Source organism: Schistocerca nitens, chromosome 1 (assembly GCF_023898315.1).
Source record: "Schistocerca nitens isolate TAMUIC-IGC-003100 chromosome 1, iqSchNite1.1, whole genome shotgun sequence".
Classification (NCBI taxonomy): Eukaryota; Metazoa; Arthropoda; class Insecta; order Orthoptera; family Acrididae; genus Schistocerca; species Schistocerca nitens.
Genome location: NC_064614.1, coordinates 292,246,193 through 292,263,172, shown reverse-complemented (window position 1 = coordinate 292,263,172; position 16,980 = coordinate 292,246,193). Strand labels below are relative to the sequence as shown.

The 16,980-nt window shown below is 40.2% G+C and overlaps 1 protein-coding gene across 1 annotated transcript in view; it reads right to left on the bottom strand.

Moving 5' to 3' along the window:
* The window catches only part of LOC126248245 (putative tyramine receptor 2), an 85,817-nt gene that overhangs the window by 36,243 nt on the left and 32,594 nt on the right, over positions 1-16,980 (bottom strand). The window contains exon 2 of the mRNA XM_049949097.1: positions 195-482. Coding sequence (XP_049805054.1) covers positions 195-482 — 288 coding nt within the window. The remainder of the gene's footprint in view (positions 1-194; positions 483-16,980) is intronic.

Sequence of the window (16,980 nt, the reverse complement as noted above, 5' to 3'; positions counted from 1 at the left end):
CGTAATTCCTAAATCACCACCAGTTATGACCGTCAGGAGCAGAAATTAGCTATTATGTAATACGTGGGTGTCACGTTTCGCTGGCGCTGTTGTGACCTAACGGCCGCGTCGTGAGGTACAGTGCCTGCTGCCTCCAGCAGCGCATATAGCAGTAGAAGCGGTGTGGGGCAGGGTAACGTATGGTAGCTACCTACCATTGGCCAGTCGTTCCAGCCGATGAGCGGCGGGGAGCTGATGACGCCGGACAGCAGCCAGACACCAGCGATCATGGCGAGCACGCGGCGCAGCGTGCGCTTCTGCGCGTAGTTGATGGGGTCGGTGATGGCCCAGTAGCGGTCGAGCGCGATGGCGCACAGGTTCAGGATGGACGCCGTGCAGCACAGCACGTCGCACGTCAGCCACATCTTGCACACCACGATGCCGAACACCCACCGCTGGATCAGCGAGTACGCCACGTTGAACGGCATCACCAGCACCGCCACCTGCAGCGGTGAAGACCAGTAAAGAGCGCCATCACCACTAGCACTCGACACGAAAGTGTACGTTTTATATCAGACAGCTGGGGAGATTACTCTAATTGGACAGATGTCACTTACGGGGCTCTGCACAGCTCAGTCACAGATCCATTCCTGTGCCTCGTACATGGAAACAATCTTCCGTCCCAGATTCAATGCGCTAAATAAGTCCCTTTGAGAGGTTAAATTATATTTAAAATCAACCCAAACTTATATGTAAAGACAGAAGACTTGGTATATAGTTTCTGTAAGGAATTACTGAGTGGATTTTAGTAAATGATATCACCCTTCATTTCAAACAAACACTACATACGCATTAAACGCACTAAATCGTAATAATGTAACACATGATGAGGAAATGAGAATTGCGTAAGAAATTCAAAACGTTTAGGAGACAATCCGAAAATTCATTTTTGAACTCGTGAAACAACTCAGCACAACCACATTTAGACTTCGAATTATTACTGCACTACTAGCCCTTAAAACTGCTACACCACGAAGATGACGTGCTATAGACGCGAAATTTAACCGACAGGAACAAGATGCTGTGATATGCAAATGATTAGCTTTTCAGAGCATTCACACAAGGTTGGCGCCGGTGGTGACACCTACAGCGTGCTGACATGAGGAAAGTTTCCAACCGATTTTTCATACACAAACACCAGTTGACCGGCGTTGCATGGTGAAACGTTATTGTGATGCATCGTGTAAGGAGGAGAAATGCGTACCATCACGTTTCCGACTTTGATAAAGGTCGGGTTGTAGCCTATCGCGATTGCGGTTTATCGTATCGTGACATTGCTGCTAGTGTTGGTCGAGATCCAATGACTGTTAACAGAATATGGAATCGGTGGGTTCAGGAGGGTAATAGGGAACGCCTTGCTGGATCCAAAGGCCTCGTATCACTAGCAGTCGAGATGACAGGCATCTTATCCGCATGGCTGTAAAGGATCGTGCAGCCAGGTCTCGATCCTCGAGTCAACAGATGGGCATGTTTGGAAGACAACAACCATCTGCACGAACAGTTCGACGATGTTTGCAGCAGTTTGAACTATCAGCTCCGAGACCATGGCTGCGGATACCCTTGACGCTACATCACAGACAGGAGCGCCTGCGATAGTGTACTCAACGACGAACCTGGGTGCAAGAATGGCAAAACGTCATTTTTTCGGATGAATCCAGGTTCTGTTTACAGTATCATGATGGTAGCATCCGGGTTTGGCGACATCGCGGTGAATGCACATTGGAAGCGTGTATTCTTCATCGCCATACTGGCGTATCACCCGGCGTGATGGTATGGGGAACCATTGGTTACACGTCTCGGTCACCTCTTATTCGCATTGACGGCACTTTGAACAGTGGACGTTACATTTGAGATGTGTTACTACCCGCGACCACCCTTCATTCGATACCTGCGAAACCCTACATTTCAGCAGGATAATAAACGAAGGCATGTTGCAGGTCCTGTACGGGCCTTTCTAGATACATAAAATGTTCGACTGGTGCCCTGGCCAGCACATTCTCCAGATCTCTAACCAACCGAAAACGTCTGGTCAATGGTGGCCGAGCAACTGACTCGTCACAATACGCTAGTCACTACTTCTGATGAACTGCAGTATCGTGTTGAAGCTGCATGGGCAGCTGTACCTGTACACGCCGTCCAAGCTCTGTTCAACTCAATGCCCAGGCGTATCAAGGCCGTTATTACGGCCAGAGGTGGTTGTTCTGTGTACTGATTTCTCAGCATCTATGAACCCAAATTGCGTGAAAATGTAATCACATGTCAGTTGTAGTATAATATGTTTGTCCAATGAATACCATTGTATCATCTGGATTTCTTCTTGGTGTAGCAATGTTAATGGCCAGTAGTGTACACTGTACACTGTAGTGCACATTAGTGTACAGGGAGCGAAAGGCTATTTACAATTTGTACAGAAACCAGATGGCAGTTATAAGAGTCGAGGGGCATGAAAGGGAAGCAGTGGTTGGGAAAGGAGTGAGACAGGGTTGTAGCCTCTCCCCGATGTTATTCAATCTGTATATTGAGCAAGCAGTAAAGGAAACAAGTGGGAATATCCAGACGCTCCGTTCAACGCTTTCTTAAAAGTGACCTCCATATGTACCCATACAAGAAAACCTGTGGACAAAAGCTCACTGAAGAACACAAGCAGCAGAGACTACTGTTTGCTCAGTGGGCGGAGGATAGGGAAGAAACTCTCAACAACGTTTGGTTTTCAGACGAGGCGCATTTTCATTTAGTCGGTGTGGTTAACAAACAAAATGTACGTTTTGGGCCACTGAAAACCCACAAGTGCTTCATGAACGAAAACATTATGCTTCGAGGATTACAGCGTGGGCAGCAATTTCCAGTCACGGACTTATTGGACCCTTTTTCTTTGAGGATACTGAACAGCGAGGATTATTTGAGCATGTTTCACAGTAGCTTCATTCCACAGCTTCTTGCTACAAATTGCCCTTCAACACGCAGTGGTTCATGCAAAATGGAGCAAGGTCACATACTGCAAACACTGTGTTGGAGTTTTTACACGAGCATTTCGACATGCGGATCATTTCACTCAGGTTTCCAGGTCGCTTCAGTGATGGAAAAAATTGGCCCCCCGATAGTCCAGACCTCAATCCATGTGACTTTTTTTTGGGGTACCTAAAGGAAAAAAATTTCCCGAAACGTCGACGTGATTTAATGGAGCTCAGAAGACTTATTCTTCAAGCTTGCAGTGAAATTACGGAAGACATGTGCCGTAGGGTAATCACTAACTTCAGTGTTCGTTTGAAGGAAGTTAGGAAACGAAATGGTGGACATACTGAGCATGTGCGGAGCTAGAACAAATCTCCATGGACGGCTCTTCATTGTAGTGTATGTTCCTTTCAGATTGTATTGACAATAAAGTTTATATTCAAAAACAAAATGTTAACACATTTCGTGCGCCACCCTGTATAAAATTGTCCGACGTTGCTTGTCTGTTAGCATTGACTCCTTAACGCAAACGACGATGCTCTTGGTCGTAAAGCGATGGCCATCGGCCACTGCGTTGTCCATGGCGAGAGGTAGTGCCTGAAATCTCGTAGTCTTGGCACACTCTTGACACTATAGATCGAAGAATATTGAATTTACTAGCTATTTCCGAAATTGAATGTTTCATGCCTCTACCTACAATTTCGCATTCAAAGTCTGTTGATTCCCGTCGTGCGGCCATGATCACGCCGGAAACCTTTCTACATGATTGACCTTAGAAAACTGACAGCCCTGCCAGTGAACTAGCCTTTTATATGTTGTGTACACAATACAACCGTCAACTGTGTATGTGCATATCGCTATATCACGATTTTTGTCACCCCAGTGTATAAAGAATAGTAAAATGAAAACTAGACAGGTGAAATAAAAGTGACTAACCCGTTTATTATGTGAAAAGTAAGCCCCATATTGGATAACAGATTTATCGCACTGTGAGACATGGCGGCCAATGCCTCCATGGAAAAATGTTTGCGGTTGCTTACGGAACAACGATACTACTCAGGTCTGCACCTCTTCATCCGACCAAATCGACAACTACGAATGTCTTTCATTAGGACTCCAAAGAGTTGAAGTCTCATGGGGAAGATCGTGATTATATGCAAGTTTTGGTAGGGCTACCCAACGAAATTTCTGCAGCGTAGTCGAACTGACCTTGTCAGCATTTGGGTGGTCATTTCGTTGGCAGAAGTTTCACTGGGAAGCCCTTTCACATCCTCCACGCAGTCTTAATCTTTCCCCACGCGATTTACCTTTCTCTGGAGCTCTGAAAAAAGATATTTGTGAGATAAATGTATTAACAGTGGGGTAAATGTATTAACAGATATGGTGATTACTTTTGAAATAATAAGAATTTCACTTATTTTATCCTGTCTGTCGTGTTTTTATTTGAATGTCTCTTACATAAAGTGACTAATAGAAAGCAAAATGATATGTGAAAATAAATTGAAAAAGTTGATCCATGACATCTCCTTCAGTTCCACATTAGAGTTCCTATTGATTAATACATGAAAGGAGGTGGAAAGGGATGAAAAATTCACATCAGTATTGAATGGTCAACTTGTAGCCATATTTATGTATGTAATATGAGTGTAAATGACTCTTCCTCATCCTTACTATTAATCATCCCAAGCACTTAAAAAGAACTGACGAGAACTCTGTACATGAAGAAGGGCACAAGGGTACAGATACTCCATATCTGATGGGGTTTATCTTTCGTAGTTCGTTACGCAGATTGTCAGTTTAGTAAGTATGCACTTATTTCACCTGGCAAGAGTGGGGCATTCAGGAGCTTTTTCCTATCCAATCAGAGATCCACAAAGAGTTAATATCACAATGTGAATAGTATATTAGCACTTGATCAGCAGAAAATAAGATTAACAAAATAATATTAATAATAATAATAATAAGCATGTGACAACCTTACAATCAGAACATGTTTGGCAATTATGTTATCATCTTCTTACTTCATGTAGTTGTTAAGAATTGTCCTTATATATTCACTTCATATGTTCTTATTTCCATTAAGAATACTGAATTATTCAAATTTAAAGTTAGTAATCGAGTGTTTATGAGTCTCGGAAGGTTTATCCTAGGAAAAACTAAAACTAATCTCATCTTTTACGTTTCGAATTACCCGTTTTATCAATCACTAGGGCAATCTGAGAGAGAGGGGTGCTACAAAGATTTTGATGGAGAGGATAAGGTACTTATAGTAGAGACAGCAGGAAACAGCGTGGCTGAAAATTTAGAATATAACATTAAGGTGAGTTGGAGGAAATAGGTGCAGCAACAGCACACACTAGTGTGGGACTTTTGGAGCTTTTGGATGACGTGAGCAGCCCTGGGTTAACACGGCTGTTAGCCATTTGAACAAAGAGCTGAGTCAACTGTTTTTGACAGAAACAAAGTCTCATATCTGCGTGTTGCTACGACTGGGAGAAAGGGATGTGCTAATCTTGGTCTGTGCCTGAGCAGGAGGGGTAAGAAAAGATTAATTGAGAATCTTGCAGAAAGTGTAAGGGGGGTACAAGGAAGACAAGACGAAATCTTTGTGATTACTGGAGCCAAAGGGGCGCAGTTATTAAGGAAATTGGAGTGGAACAGGATCATAATACCTGCAACAGTCTCAAGAAAAATAAAATTAATTTGTTTCATCAGAACATTAAAGGACTGAAAAACAAGATATACGAGTTTCTTGTATGCTTAGAACATGCGGACGATTCTAAAGTGATGTGTGTTCTGTGTCACTCTGAACGCAGCATATAAATGCTGGCCCAATGTCAAAAACATTCAACAAATAGTCTTTGTGTCGATCAGAACATAGCAGCATATGTCTGTGGGCTGTTATTGTAAAATAAGTCTCTGACAATTGTAAAAGTTTACAGATCTCTGGAAAACTTCCAGTTATTAAGGAGAACTCTAGGTACATTAATGATCAACCTGTCAGACATGAAGAAACAGAAATTTCTGATGAGTTCAATGTAGGGTTCTTAAAAGATACAGACACGAAAAATAAAGTAGCATAATTATTTGGGCGCTTCCATCTAATATCAGTAATCCGTTTTCCGACTCGTGTGCAGCAAGGGAGTGGGAAACTGATTGATAACCTTTTTCATAGACAGTGTTCAGACCAAAACAAAGTGTACCCAACTGCTAATGGACTATCTAATCATGAGGTACAATTAATGGAAAAGATCAATATGACACCTTACAACACTAAGATACAAAGCCGTGAGGCTTATCAGTGAGGAGAGATGAGAGTAAGAGATGAAGTTTATACATAAGGAGATGTTAATGTCAAATTCAGTTTATTCCATAGTAAATTTTTGTCAATATTTGGAAGCTGCTCTCCTAAAGAATCAACCAGAAGTTCCACAAACAAACAAGTAGACTGTCTATAACTAAGTGAATTAAAATCTGATGTAAGAGGAAGGGAGAAATATGTATAAAGATCAGAATAGGTCAAGACTGACATTGCTTGCATACTACAAAAAATACTGTAGCACTTTAAGGAAAGCCATTATAATGTTCAGAAGTATGCATGTCCTGACAGAAATAAATAGTGCAGATAATAAGAGTAAACCTATATGGGATACTGTCAAATGGAAGATAAAACAGCCAGCCAGTGTAAAAAATACTGTAACAAACTAAATGATATGGTTGTAGCTGATAATTCGCAATTAATTAACAATTAATCTCTAAATGCAGCAGCAAAAACAGAATTAAATGGTTCAGTTGAAGAAGCAAGAGAATATATAAAAATGTCATTCCATGAAAGATTCAGCAGTTAGAAGTAACACCGACATCCTTCACTGAAATTAATACAGTTATAAAATTTGTAAAGAACGGAAACCCATGTGGTGTTGATGGACATTCCAAAAGGGCTCTGAAAAGTTGTGACTTAACATGTAATACCCTTAGTGATATATGCACTGCATCACTGGCTGAGGGAATTTTACCAGACAAGTTAAAATATGCAACTCTTAAACCTCTTCATAAAAAAGGTGAGAAGACAGACTTCAACAAATATCGTCCAGTTTCCTAACTGACATCCTTCCAAAATATTTCAAAAGGTAATTTACTCAAGAGTGGTCTCATAGTGGAAACAATTTACTTAACATAACACAAATTTGTTTTCAGAAGCGTTTCTCAGCTGTAAAAGCAATCTATAAATTCAATCAGCAAACAGTACAAGTCTTAAATAGTAAAATATCGCTAGCTGGTATTTTTTATGAGATTTACAAAATGTTTGATTGTGTAGATCACTTTACTCTCTCACAAAAACTCAAGTTTCATTCAACTGATCACTTCATGCACAGGTGATTTAAATTATGCTTAACAAACAAATAGGAAAAGTTGTGCTGAATAATTCAAACAATGTTGGAAGGGTAGAAAATTTAGTGACTAGAGATAAATCACAAAAGGAGTCGCACAGGGTTCAACTTTTGGTCCGCTCCTAGTCCTTATATATGTCAATGACCTTCCACTTAACATTCCATAAGCAGGATTGGTGATTTGAGCGATATTTTCCAAAGAATTATTTAGTGGTTCTCATAAAATGGAGACTTCCTAAATTTTGAAGAAACACAGTATGTTTAGTTTTGTACAACAAACAGATTTATACCGTTACTTGATGTAGTACATGAGAGGAGTCAATAAGTAGGGTAGCAAGCTCCAAATTTTTGAGTATACGTATTGATGAAAACTTGTCCTAAATTAAGCATATTTCTGAGCTTCTCAAACAGTTACGTTCAGCTACTTCTGATCATTATATAATTACTAACATTTGAACCAAACGTATCAGACTGCTGTGATATTTTCCACATTTCCACTGAACAATGTGTTATTGAATAATTCTCTGACATAACTTATCACTTGGAAATTAAGTACTAATTGCACAAAAGCGAGAGCTAAGGGTAATACGTGGTGTTTACCCATGGACACCATGTACTCGTAGTGACCACTTGAAAGAGCTAGGCATTTTAACTGCTCTGTCGCAGTACATATATTTGCTAATTAAATTCGTCATAAATAATCCATCGTGATTTGAGAAGAACAGTGATGTCCGTACGTACAACACTAGAGGGTAAAATGACCTGTTTCCTGTTATGATAGCTGTCCATGGCTCGGAAAGACGTCCAATATGTAGCATCAAATATTTCTGATAATTTGACAAATCTAACTTAACATGAATTCTCCTGTACTGCTCCTATTCCGGTGACGCGTCTCTATTAAGAAAATAGCCTGGCGAAACCGTTTTTAGTATAGTTTTCGTGAGAAGTACTAAAATAACAACTTATTCATTTATGTTAACACTGATCATATATACATATCCCGTAAACCGATTCATTACGATAAAAGAACCGATCAAATTATCTACGGAACACGCAAGTAACTGATTAAACAGCTAGCAGTGGTTCTATAGACAGGGTATGTGGATGTTGTGTTGCATTTTGGTTTGAATCTCGTTAGAGAAAACTTTTAAGTCTCTTTATGTCCATCTTTTTAGCGATGGATGCCAGACTCGGCTGTTCGATAGAGGATGTCAAATTTAACGCCTTTCAGCCATCAAGTTTCAACCTTATTTTATTGGGCAACCAGCTTCAGCGTCCTACTACACGACATTTAGGCCCCTGACCGACGTGTAGGAATGATCTATCGCGCTTGTGATCAAAACAGGTGCCAGCAATACTGGTATTAGTAGATATCTACTTGTTGCAGTGACCACTTCAACCATCACCTGCCGAAGATTTTTACTTGTTCTTTGACACAGTTACATGCAGTCGGATCGAAAATCGGCAAGGAAATCTTTAGAAAAATCTCGCTACATGTATCTTGCGTTCTCTAGATCTAAAGTTGAACACTTATTATGTAGAAGAATTACAAGCTTGATTAGGCCCGTATTTATCTGCTTCTGGCTTGATAATTTTTGTTCTTTGAGGAGAGACAACCTTATTTATGGCATTGTGGCACAATAATTTGCTAACTAGGTCCTGTAATGTTCTACTAACGCTGACAGATTTTCATACGTTTATGGAAGTGCTGTGTTCCTACAGGAATATGACTCATGACTGCATATAGCACATAGCACTTTTAGGGCAGAACTATACAGTGTATTACTAATTTATGATGGTTTCGCCAAGCTCATGTTACGAATATTTCAAGTTCTATTAAAATAAAATTTTGTTGTAATCTTATAATAGTAAGATGTAATTCTTTTGTATCAATGAAGTGCTTATTGTGTAGTGTACTTCGTTTGTTTATAGTCCTCAATAGATAACATTAACAGATACATTAATCCATACAATATATTCTGTCATACTGTCTGACAATGCTCGTATAGTTTATAGATGCCACATCTATTTTAATCTATTGATTCAGAGTTATACACGTTCTTAACCCCTGTCTGAAGAGCATTTTCACCCAACAAGGGATTTTCTTGTTAGTTGTTCGATAGGAATCGTAAAAGGTAAACATTAAGGTGTGCTTGAAATTACTGCAACCAGTCGCTGTGGCGGTACCCCATATAACGTGAAAAAAAATAATATTGAAGAATTTCGCAAATTTAACAAACCTGACGTCGTAAGGAAGTAAATATTATCGAAAAAAATTCGAAAAGACTGTGTAATCAACTAATATGATCTGTGATTGTTATTGTAATCTCTGTTCCTTTTGATAAAGAGTCCCAACCACTTCCCTTTTTTTTTCTTGGTAGTGTACGAAGCCATCTTGTGACGAGGCACGAAAACGTGCAAGTGTCATGTAATATTTAGTCTAAATAAAGTCAAATACTACTTTAAAGTGTCGCTTATGTGTTTTACTGCAACAACTCCTGTATTCATGAAGTGATATATATTAACGAAGTATGCAAATTTTATAGGGGAACACTGGCGCAGAGGTCAACGCCTTTGTTCTAGACGATATCGGCCTAGAGTCGTTATAAATATTTTAACATTTGCTAATTGTGACAAATAATGAAAATAAATGGGATTAATGGTTCTTCTTTTGAAACAGTAATACCAGTCGGTTTTTCTAATGTTGAACCATATTCATCTAAGGTGACTTCAATAAATTTTTCAGATCTCTTAAGCGTTGCAATCCAACAACAGCAATACGTAGTATACCTGGAATATTGTGTGTTGTTGGTGTATTTTGATGCCGGCCGAAGTGGCCGTGCGGTTAAAGGCGCTGCAGTCTGGAACCGCAAGACCGCTACGGCCGCAGGTTCGAATCCTGCCTCGGGCATGGATGTTTGTGATGTCCTTAGGTTAGTTAGGTTTAACTAGTTCTAAGTTCTAGGGGACTAATGACCTCGGCAGTTGAGTCCCATAGTGCCCAGAGCCATTTGAATTTTGTATTTTGATGTAAAAACAGCTTGTCGGGCAAAGTAGCTGCGAGAGGTACCATATCAGAGTCAATAACAAATAATTTCTCAGTAGTGAAGCAGGCAGAATAATTATAACTTAGAACCACCACATCGCCTTTTGCTTTTGTTCTTTAGTTTTACTATCCCACAAAACAAAATGCGAGTGTTTGCAGTAATTTCAAGAAACCTTTATTCATCACAGTCTCAGTGATCCTCATTCATAATGGATAAAGGTTTAAAATGTAAACATTTTTATTCGTTAAGATCAGATGAATACTGCTGGTGAGGGGTTATATCCCAACCAAGTCGAAGGATAGCTTCTTTCGCGAAATTAGCAGACCATAACCGGTGTTGTCATACAATTATCGCAATGCTCCATTCTTGTCTTTTACTTTCCTTACACAGAAATCGAATAAAGCCAATAAATACCAGCAACCATGCACAAACTCTTATAAACAGTCTGTAGTATACAACGTATTTGTGCTATTAGATACGTAACAATACCTTCTGAGGATTTACACAAACCTTTTCTTCAGAAGTATTTTTGTTAGGGTTAAACAATAAATTCATTTATTGTGAAGGCCTCATATCTCGTCACCACTAAAAACGTTCGATAAGTACAATCGATAAGGCAACTGATTACGTTCCAGAAAAATGCATACAAGCAGTACCCCTACAACAGTTTTTTTTTTTTTTCATTTGGGTGTACAGAGGTTCAGATCCACTTCTGGTAATTCCCATATCCCAAAACGACGTTAGGTAAGTGGTGTCTTGTCGGGTGGATTGGTTCTAGTTTACCCTGCAAAGGTTTAGTGCTCGATTCAAACTCGAGGTAAATATTTTAATTCACACCAGAAGACCTTTTTCATCTCTATAAATGCTAAATGTGAAAAGCTTGGCACCACAGTTGTCCAGGAATCACGTTAAGGTGAAGATGTGGTGCCACTATCTACTAGGATAAAGTCGGTTTCGATAGGACCATGACAGAGGCACTTGTCGCATGAAATGGAATCTGTTTTACTTACTCACAAAATTTAGTTTTCGTCTCATTATTGAAAACCAACAGATGTGAAAATTACCGAACTATCAGTTTAATAAGTCACAGCTGCAAAATACTAACGCGAATTCTTTACAGACGAATGGAAAAACTCGTAGAAGCGGACCTCGGGGAAGATCAGTTTGGATTCCGTAGAAATGTTGGAACACGTGAGGCAATACTAACCTTACGACTTATCTTAGAAGAAAGATTAAGAAAAGGCAAACCTACGTTTCTAGCATTTGTAGACTTAGAGAAAGCTTTTGACAACGTTAACTGGAATACCCTCTTTCAAATTCTGAAGGTGGCAGGGGTAAAATACAAGGAGCGAAAGGCTATTTACAATTTGTACAGAAACCAGATGGCAGTTATAAGAGTCGAGGGGCATGAAAGGGAAGCAGTGGTTGGGAAAGGAGTGAGACAGGGTTGTAGCCTCTCCCCGATGTTATTCAATCTGTATATTGAGCAAGCAGTAAAGGAAACAAAAGAAAAATTCGGAGTAGGTATTAAAATTCATGGAGAAGAAGTAAAAACTTTGAGGTTCGCCGATGACATTGTAATTCTGTCAGAGACAGCAAAGGACTTGGAAGAGCAGTTGAACGGAATGGACAGTGTCTTGAAAGGAGGATATAAGATGAACATCAACAAAAGCAAATCGAGGATAATGGAATGTAGTCAAATTAAATCGGGTGACGCTGAGGGGATTAGATTAGGAAATGAGACACTTAAAGTAGTAAAGGAGTTTTGCTATTTAGGGAGTAAAATAACTGATGATGGTCGAAGTAGAGAGGATATAAAATGTAGACTGGCAATGGCAAGGAAATCATTTCTGAAGAAGAGAAATTTGTTAACATCGAGTATAGATTTAAGTGTCAGGAAGTCGTTTCTGAAAGTATTTGTATGGAGTGTAGCCATGTATGGAAGTGAAATATGGACGATAAATAGTTTGGACAAGTAGAGAATAGAAGCTTTCGAAATGTGGTGCTACAGAAGAATGATGAAGATAAGGTGGGTAGATCACGTAACTAATGAGGAGGTATTGAATAGGATTGGGGAGAAGAGAAGTTTGTGGCACAACTTGACTAGAAGAAGGGATCGGTTGGTAGGACATGTTTTGAGGCATCAAGGGATCACAAATTTAGCATTGTAGGGCAGCGTGGAGGGTAAAAATCGTAGAGGGAGACCAAGAGATCAATACACTAAGCAGATTCAGAAGGATGTGGGTTGCAGTAGGTACTGGGAGATGAAGAAGCTTGCACAGGATATAGTAGCATGGAGAGCTGCATCAAACCAGTCTCAGGACTGAAGACCACACCAACAAACAACACGTAAAGATTTGCTACAGAATGGCTCCAGGAACACTTTAGAGAGTTTTAACACTTCTGCTGGCCACCAAACTCCCCCGATTATTGAGCATATCTGGGATGCCTTACAACGTGCTGTTCAGAAGGGCTGTCCACCAACTCGTACTCGTGCGGATTTATGAATTGCCCTTCAGGATTCATGATGTCAGTTCCCTCCAGCATTACTTCAGACATCAGTCGAGTCCGTGCCACGTTGTGGTGCCTCACGTACGCATGCTCACAGTGGTAATACACGATATTAGGCAGTTGTACCAGTTTCTTTGGCTCTTCAGTGTTGTTCCCTGTTGGGTATATTTCTCTTCTTCTCACTTATATTTTTTCGGAGTCACGAAACAAGACGTCAACTTGGTCATAATGTTTTCGAACCTTCAGTATTATAAGAAATACATATTCGTATTTTTGTGATGATAAAAACATAGTAAGAAGCAGAGAGAAACACAAGATATGGGCACGACATGAACGTCCGATGTTTCTGTTCGTTGACCAGTTGCGTATCAGCCAGTCTAACATTCGACTCCCATTCTTTAAGAAAAAAACAATCTCGAATTTTCAGTGGTTTGGTATGGCTATGAAAGTTGACAATCGATTATCAGCATTGGTAGTTGTTTATAGTGATGTTACTTTTGTTGTTGGCCGGCCGATGTGGCCGAGCGGTTCTAGGTGCTTCAGTCCGGAACCGCGCTACTACTGCGATCGCAGGTTCGAATCCTACATCGGGCGTGGATGTGTATGATGTCCTTAGGTTAGTTAGGTTTACGTAGTTCTACGTCTAGGGGACTGATGACAGATGTTAAGTCCCATAGTGCGTAGAGCCATTTGAACCATTTGCTGTTGTTGTTGTGGTCTTCAGTCCGAAGTTTGGCTTCATGAATCTCTCCACCCTACTGTATCCTGTGCGAGCCTCTTCATCTCGGAATAGCTAGTGTGTGATGTCCTTAGGATCGATAGGTTTAAGTAATTCTAAGTCTAGGGGACTGATGACAGATGTTAAGTCCCATAGTGATTAGAGCCATTTGAATCATTTGTTGTTGTTGTTGTTGTTGTTGTGGCCTTCAGTCCGAAGGTGCTTGATGCAGCTCTCCACCCTAATGTATCCTGTGTGAACCTCTTCATCTCGGAATAGCTACTGAAACTTGCATCCTTTTGAATGCGAGTACTGTATTCATCTCTTGGCCTCACGTTACAATTTTTACTCCTCACACTTCCCTCCAATACAATTGGTAATCGCTTGATGTCTCAGAATGTGTCCCATCAACAGACCCCCTCTTGTAGTCAGGTTGCACCCCAAACTTCTTTTCTTCCCAATTCTATTCAGTTCCTCCTCAATTGTCACGTGGTCTACCCACCTAATCTTCCATAGTCTTCTGTAGTATCACATTTCAAAAGCTTCTATCTCATCTTGTCTAAATGTTTATCATCCATATTTCACTTCCATACATGGCTACTCCATGAAACTGCTTTTAGGAAAGACTTGCTAACACTTAAATCTGCATTCGATGTTGACAAATTTCGTTTATTCAGAAACACTTTTCTTGCAATTGCCAGTCTACATTTCCTATTCTCTCTATTTCGGCCATCGTCAGTTATTCTGCTACCGAAATAACAAAACTCATCTACCGCGTTAAGTGTCTTGCTTCTAATTCTACCAGCGTCGCCTAGTTTAATTCGACTACTTTACATTATCCTCGTTTTTCTTTTGTTGATGAGCATCTCAAACCTCCTTTCAAGACACTGCCGATTCTGTCCAACTGCTCTTCAAGTCCTTCGCTGTCTCTGACAGAATTACAATGTCATCGGCACACCTCTAAATTTTTTACCATGATGAATAAGACCGCTTCAGCTGTATCATAAATCTGATGCAGCCTTATTCATCGTGGTGCAATTCGATAGCAGTGCATGTCTGCAGTAAAAAAATTGCTTCACTTTTTTATTTATTCTCGCTGAACTTTAATTCCTACTCAAAATTATCCTTTTTTGTCCTTTACTGCTTGCTCAAGTTACCGATTGAATAACACTTGAGATACACTACAATCGTCTCTCACTCCCTTCTCAACCACTGCTTCCCTTTCATGTCCCTCAACCCTTATAACTGCTCTTTAGTTACTGCACAAGTTGTAAACAGCTTTTCGCTTCCTGTATTTACCCCTGATACCTTCAGAATTACAAAGAGAGTCTTCTAGTCAACATTTTCAAAGCTATCTCTAAATCTACAAATGCTATAAACGTATGGTTGCCTTTCAAAAATGGTTTAAGTGGCTCTAAGCACTAAGGGACTTAACATCTGAGGTCATCAATCCCTAAGATTTGAATTACTTAAACCTAACTAACCTAAGGACATCACACACATCCATGCCCGAGGCAGGGATCGAACATGCGTGGATCCGGATTGAAGTGCCTATAACCGCTCGGCCACAGCGGCCGGCGGCTGCTTTTCCTTAACCTTTCTTATAAGATAAGTCATAGGGTCAGTATTGCCTCTGGTGTTCCTACATTTATCTGGAATCCAAACTGATCTTGTCTCAGCTGCGTTTCTATCAGTTTTTCCATTATTCTATAAAGAATTCGTCTTAGTATTTTGCAACCGTGACTAATTAAATTGATAGTTTGTTAATATTCAGACATGTCAGCACCTGCTTTCTTTGGAATAGCAGTTCTTATAGTCGTCTAGAAATCAGGGTGTATTTGGGCAGTCTCATGCATCTTCCACACGATATGGAAGAGTTTTGTCGTCGCTGTCTCTCCGAAGGCTGTCGTTAGTTGTGACAGAATATCGCCAACTCTCAGAGCCTTGTCTCGACTTAGGTCTTGCAATGCTGTAACAACTTCGGATAGTGATGCGAGGGAATAATACAAAAGGAAAGGGCTAAAGTTTGACAGTCGAATTTCAGAAATTTCAAAATCATATCCCTATTACTTGTGTACACTAATGTCGCTATTAACAAGATTAATAATCACTGCACCCTGCAACTGAAGCGTTTACATCTACTTGGGCACAGTTGAAAGTATTGTTAATGTACGACGCCCGGTAGGCTATTAAATTAATTATGTATCTAGGGAATTGTCATCAATTATATATTTAGTTAAATTTGTCCTACATTTAATTTAATATTTAAATTGCAACGACTATTGCAAGTGTTAAATCTGGTGGAGCCGATAGTTAGAATGTAATCTTCACATTCGAGACAACATTAGGGACCAGCCACTCTAAACAGCTGTCGCTGTCCTAATGGCTGACAAAACTCCGTAAAATGTGGAATCCGTGGCCCCTAGTGATCTGTTACAGTGTAAAACAGGAGCACTGTTGTCTGTTCCGAAAACAAATAAGTGCTTCTGGTACGAGCCCAGCAAGCATACAGGTGCAGCACGTGTTGGCTCTTTTGTGGCAAGTGGGATCGACATAGAAACTTTCTCCAGCGGACAGCATGTGTTGCGGCCCTTCGAAATTGAGACCCGCGGCTTAAGTCATGCGCTGCAGTGGCCGAACGGTTTAATGTGCATGTGCGTACACCAAAATCGGCTAAAGCCGTCTCGGGTTGCGGGTCGAATCGACTATACCAGAAAGCCCGAGTGTGGATTCTGAGACGTGCCCTTAATCCAAGGGAATTTTAGTGGCTTTCGTTTTAGTCTATCTTTAGACGATTAGTAACGAAAATTAAAAATTATCGGGATCTTAGTACAGCTATGAGAATGACTGTTAGATGTAACTTCGTTCGCCTACAGATACAAACCATATTAATACCGAAAAAGGAATATATTATCACTGACTCTGGTACATGTAGATGTCTGTCGTCCTTCTACGTTTTATGATAGAAGAAAACTAACCTTTTTGTTAAACTGTTTTTGTTTTAAGTTTCTTTCTATTAACTCTTAACGTGGGTTTAAGTTAACATATCACTATTTGATTCGTGTAAGGTAAACTTGGGATACAGGTGGGATTAGAATATGTTGGTAGCACTGTCTCCCGTTGCCTGTTATGCTGTGTAAGATCCGAGTATATCGTCTTAGGTAAGTAAGCAATCAGTCGAACATCCGTATCCTACATATAGTATGATGAAGGTGACTTGTTGCATTAGCAACGGCCGACCGCATTCACAGAATCCCATGTGGTGTAAGCACTCTTTCGTTCTGATGTGTCAGAACTGTTTGACTACTGTGTTCGAAGTACA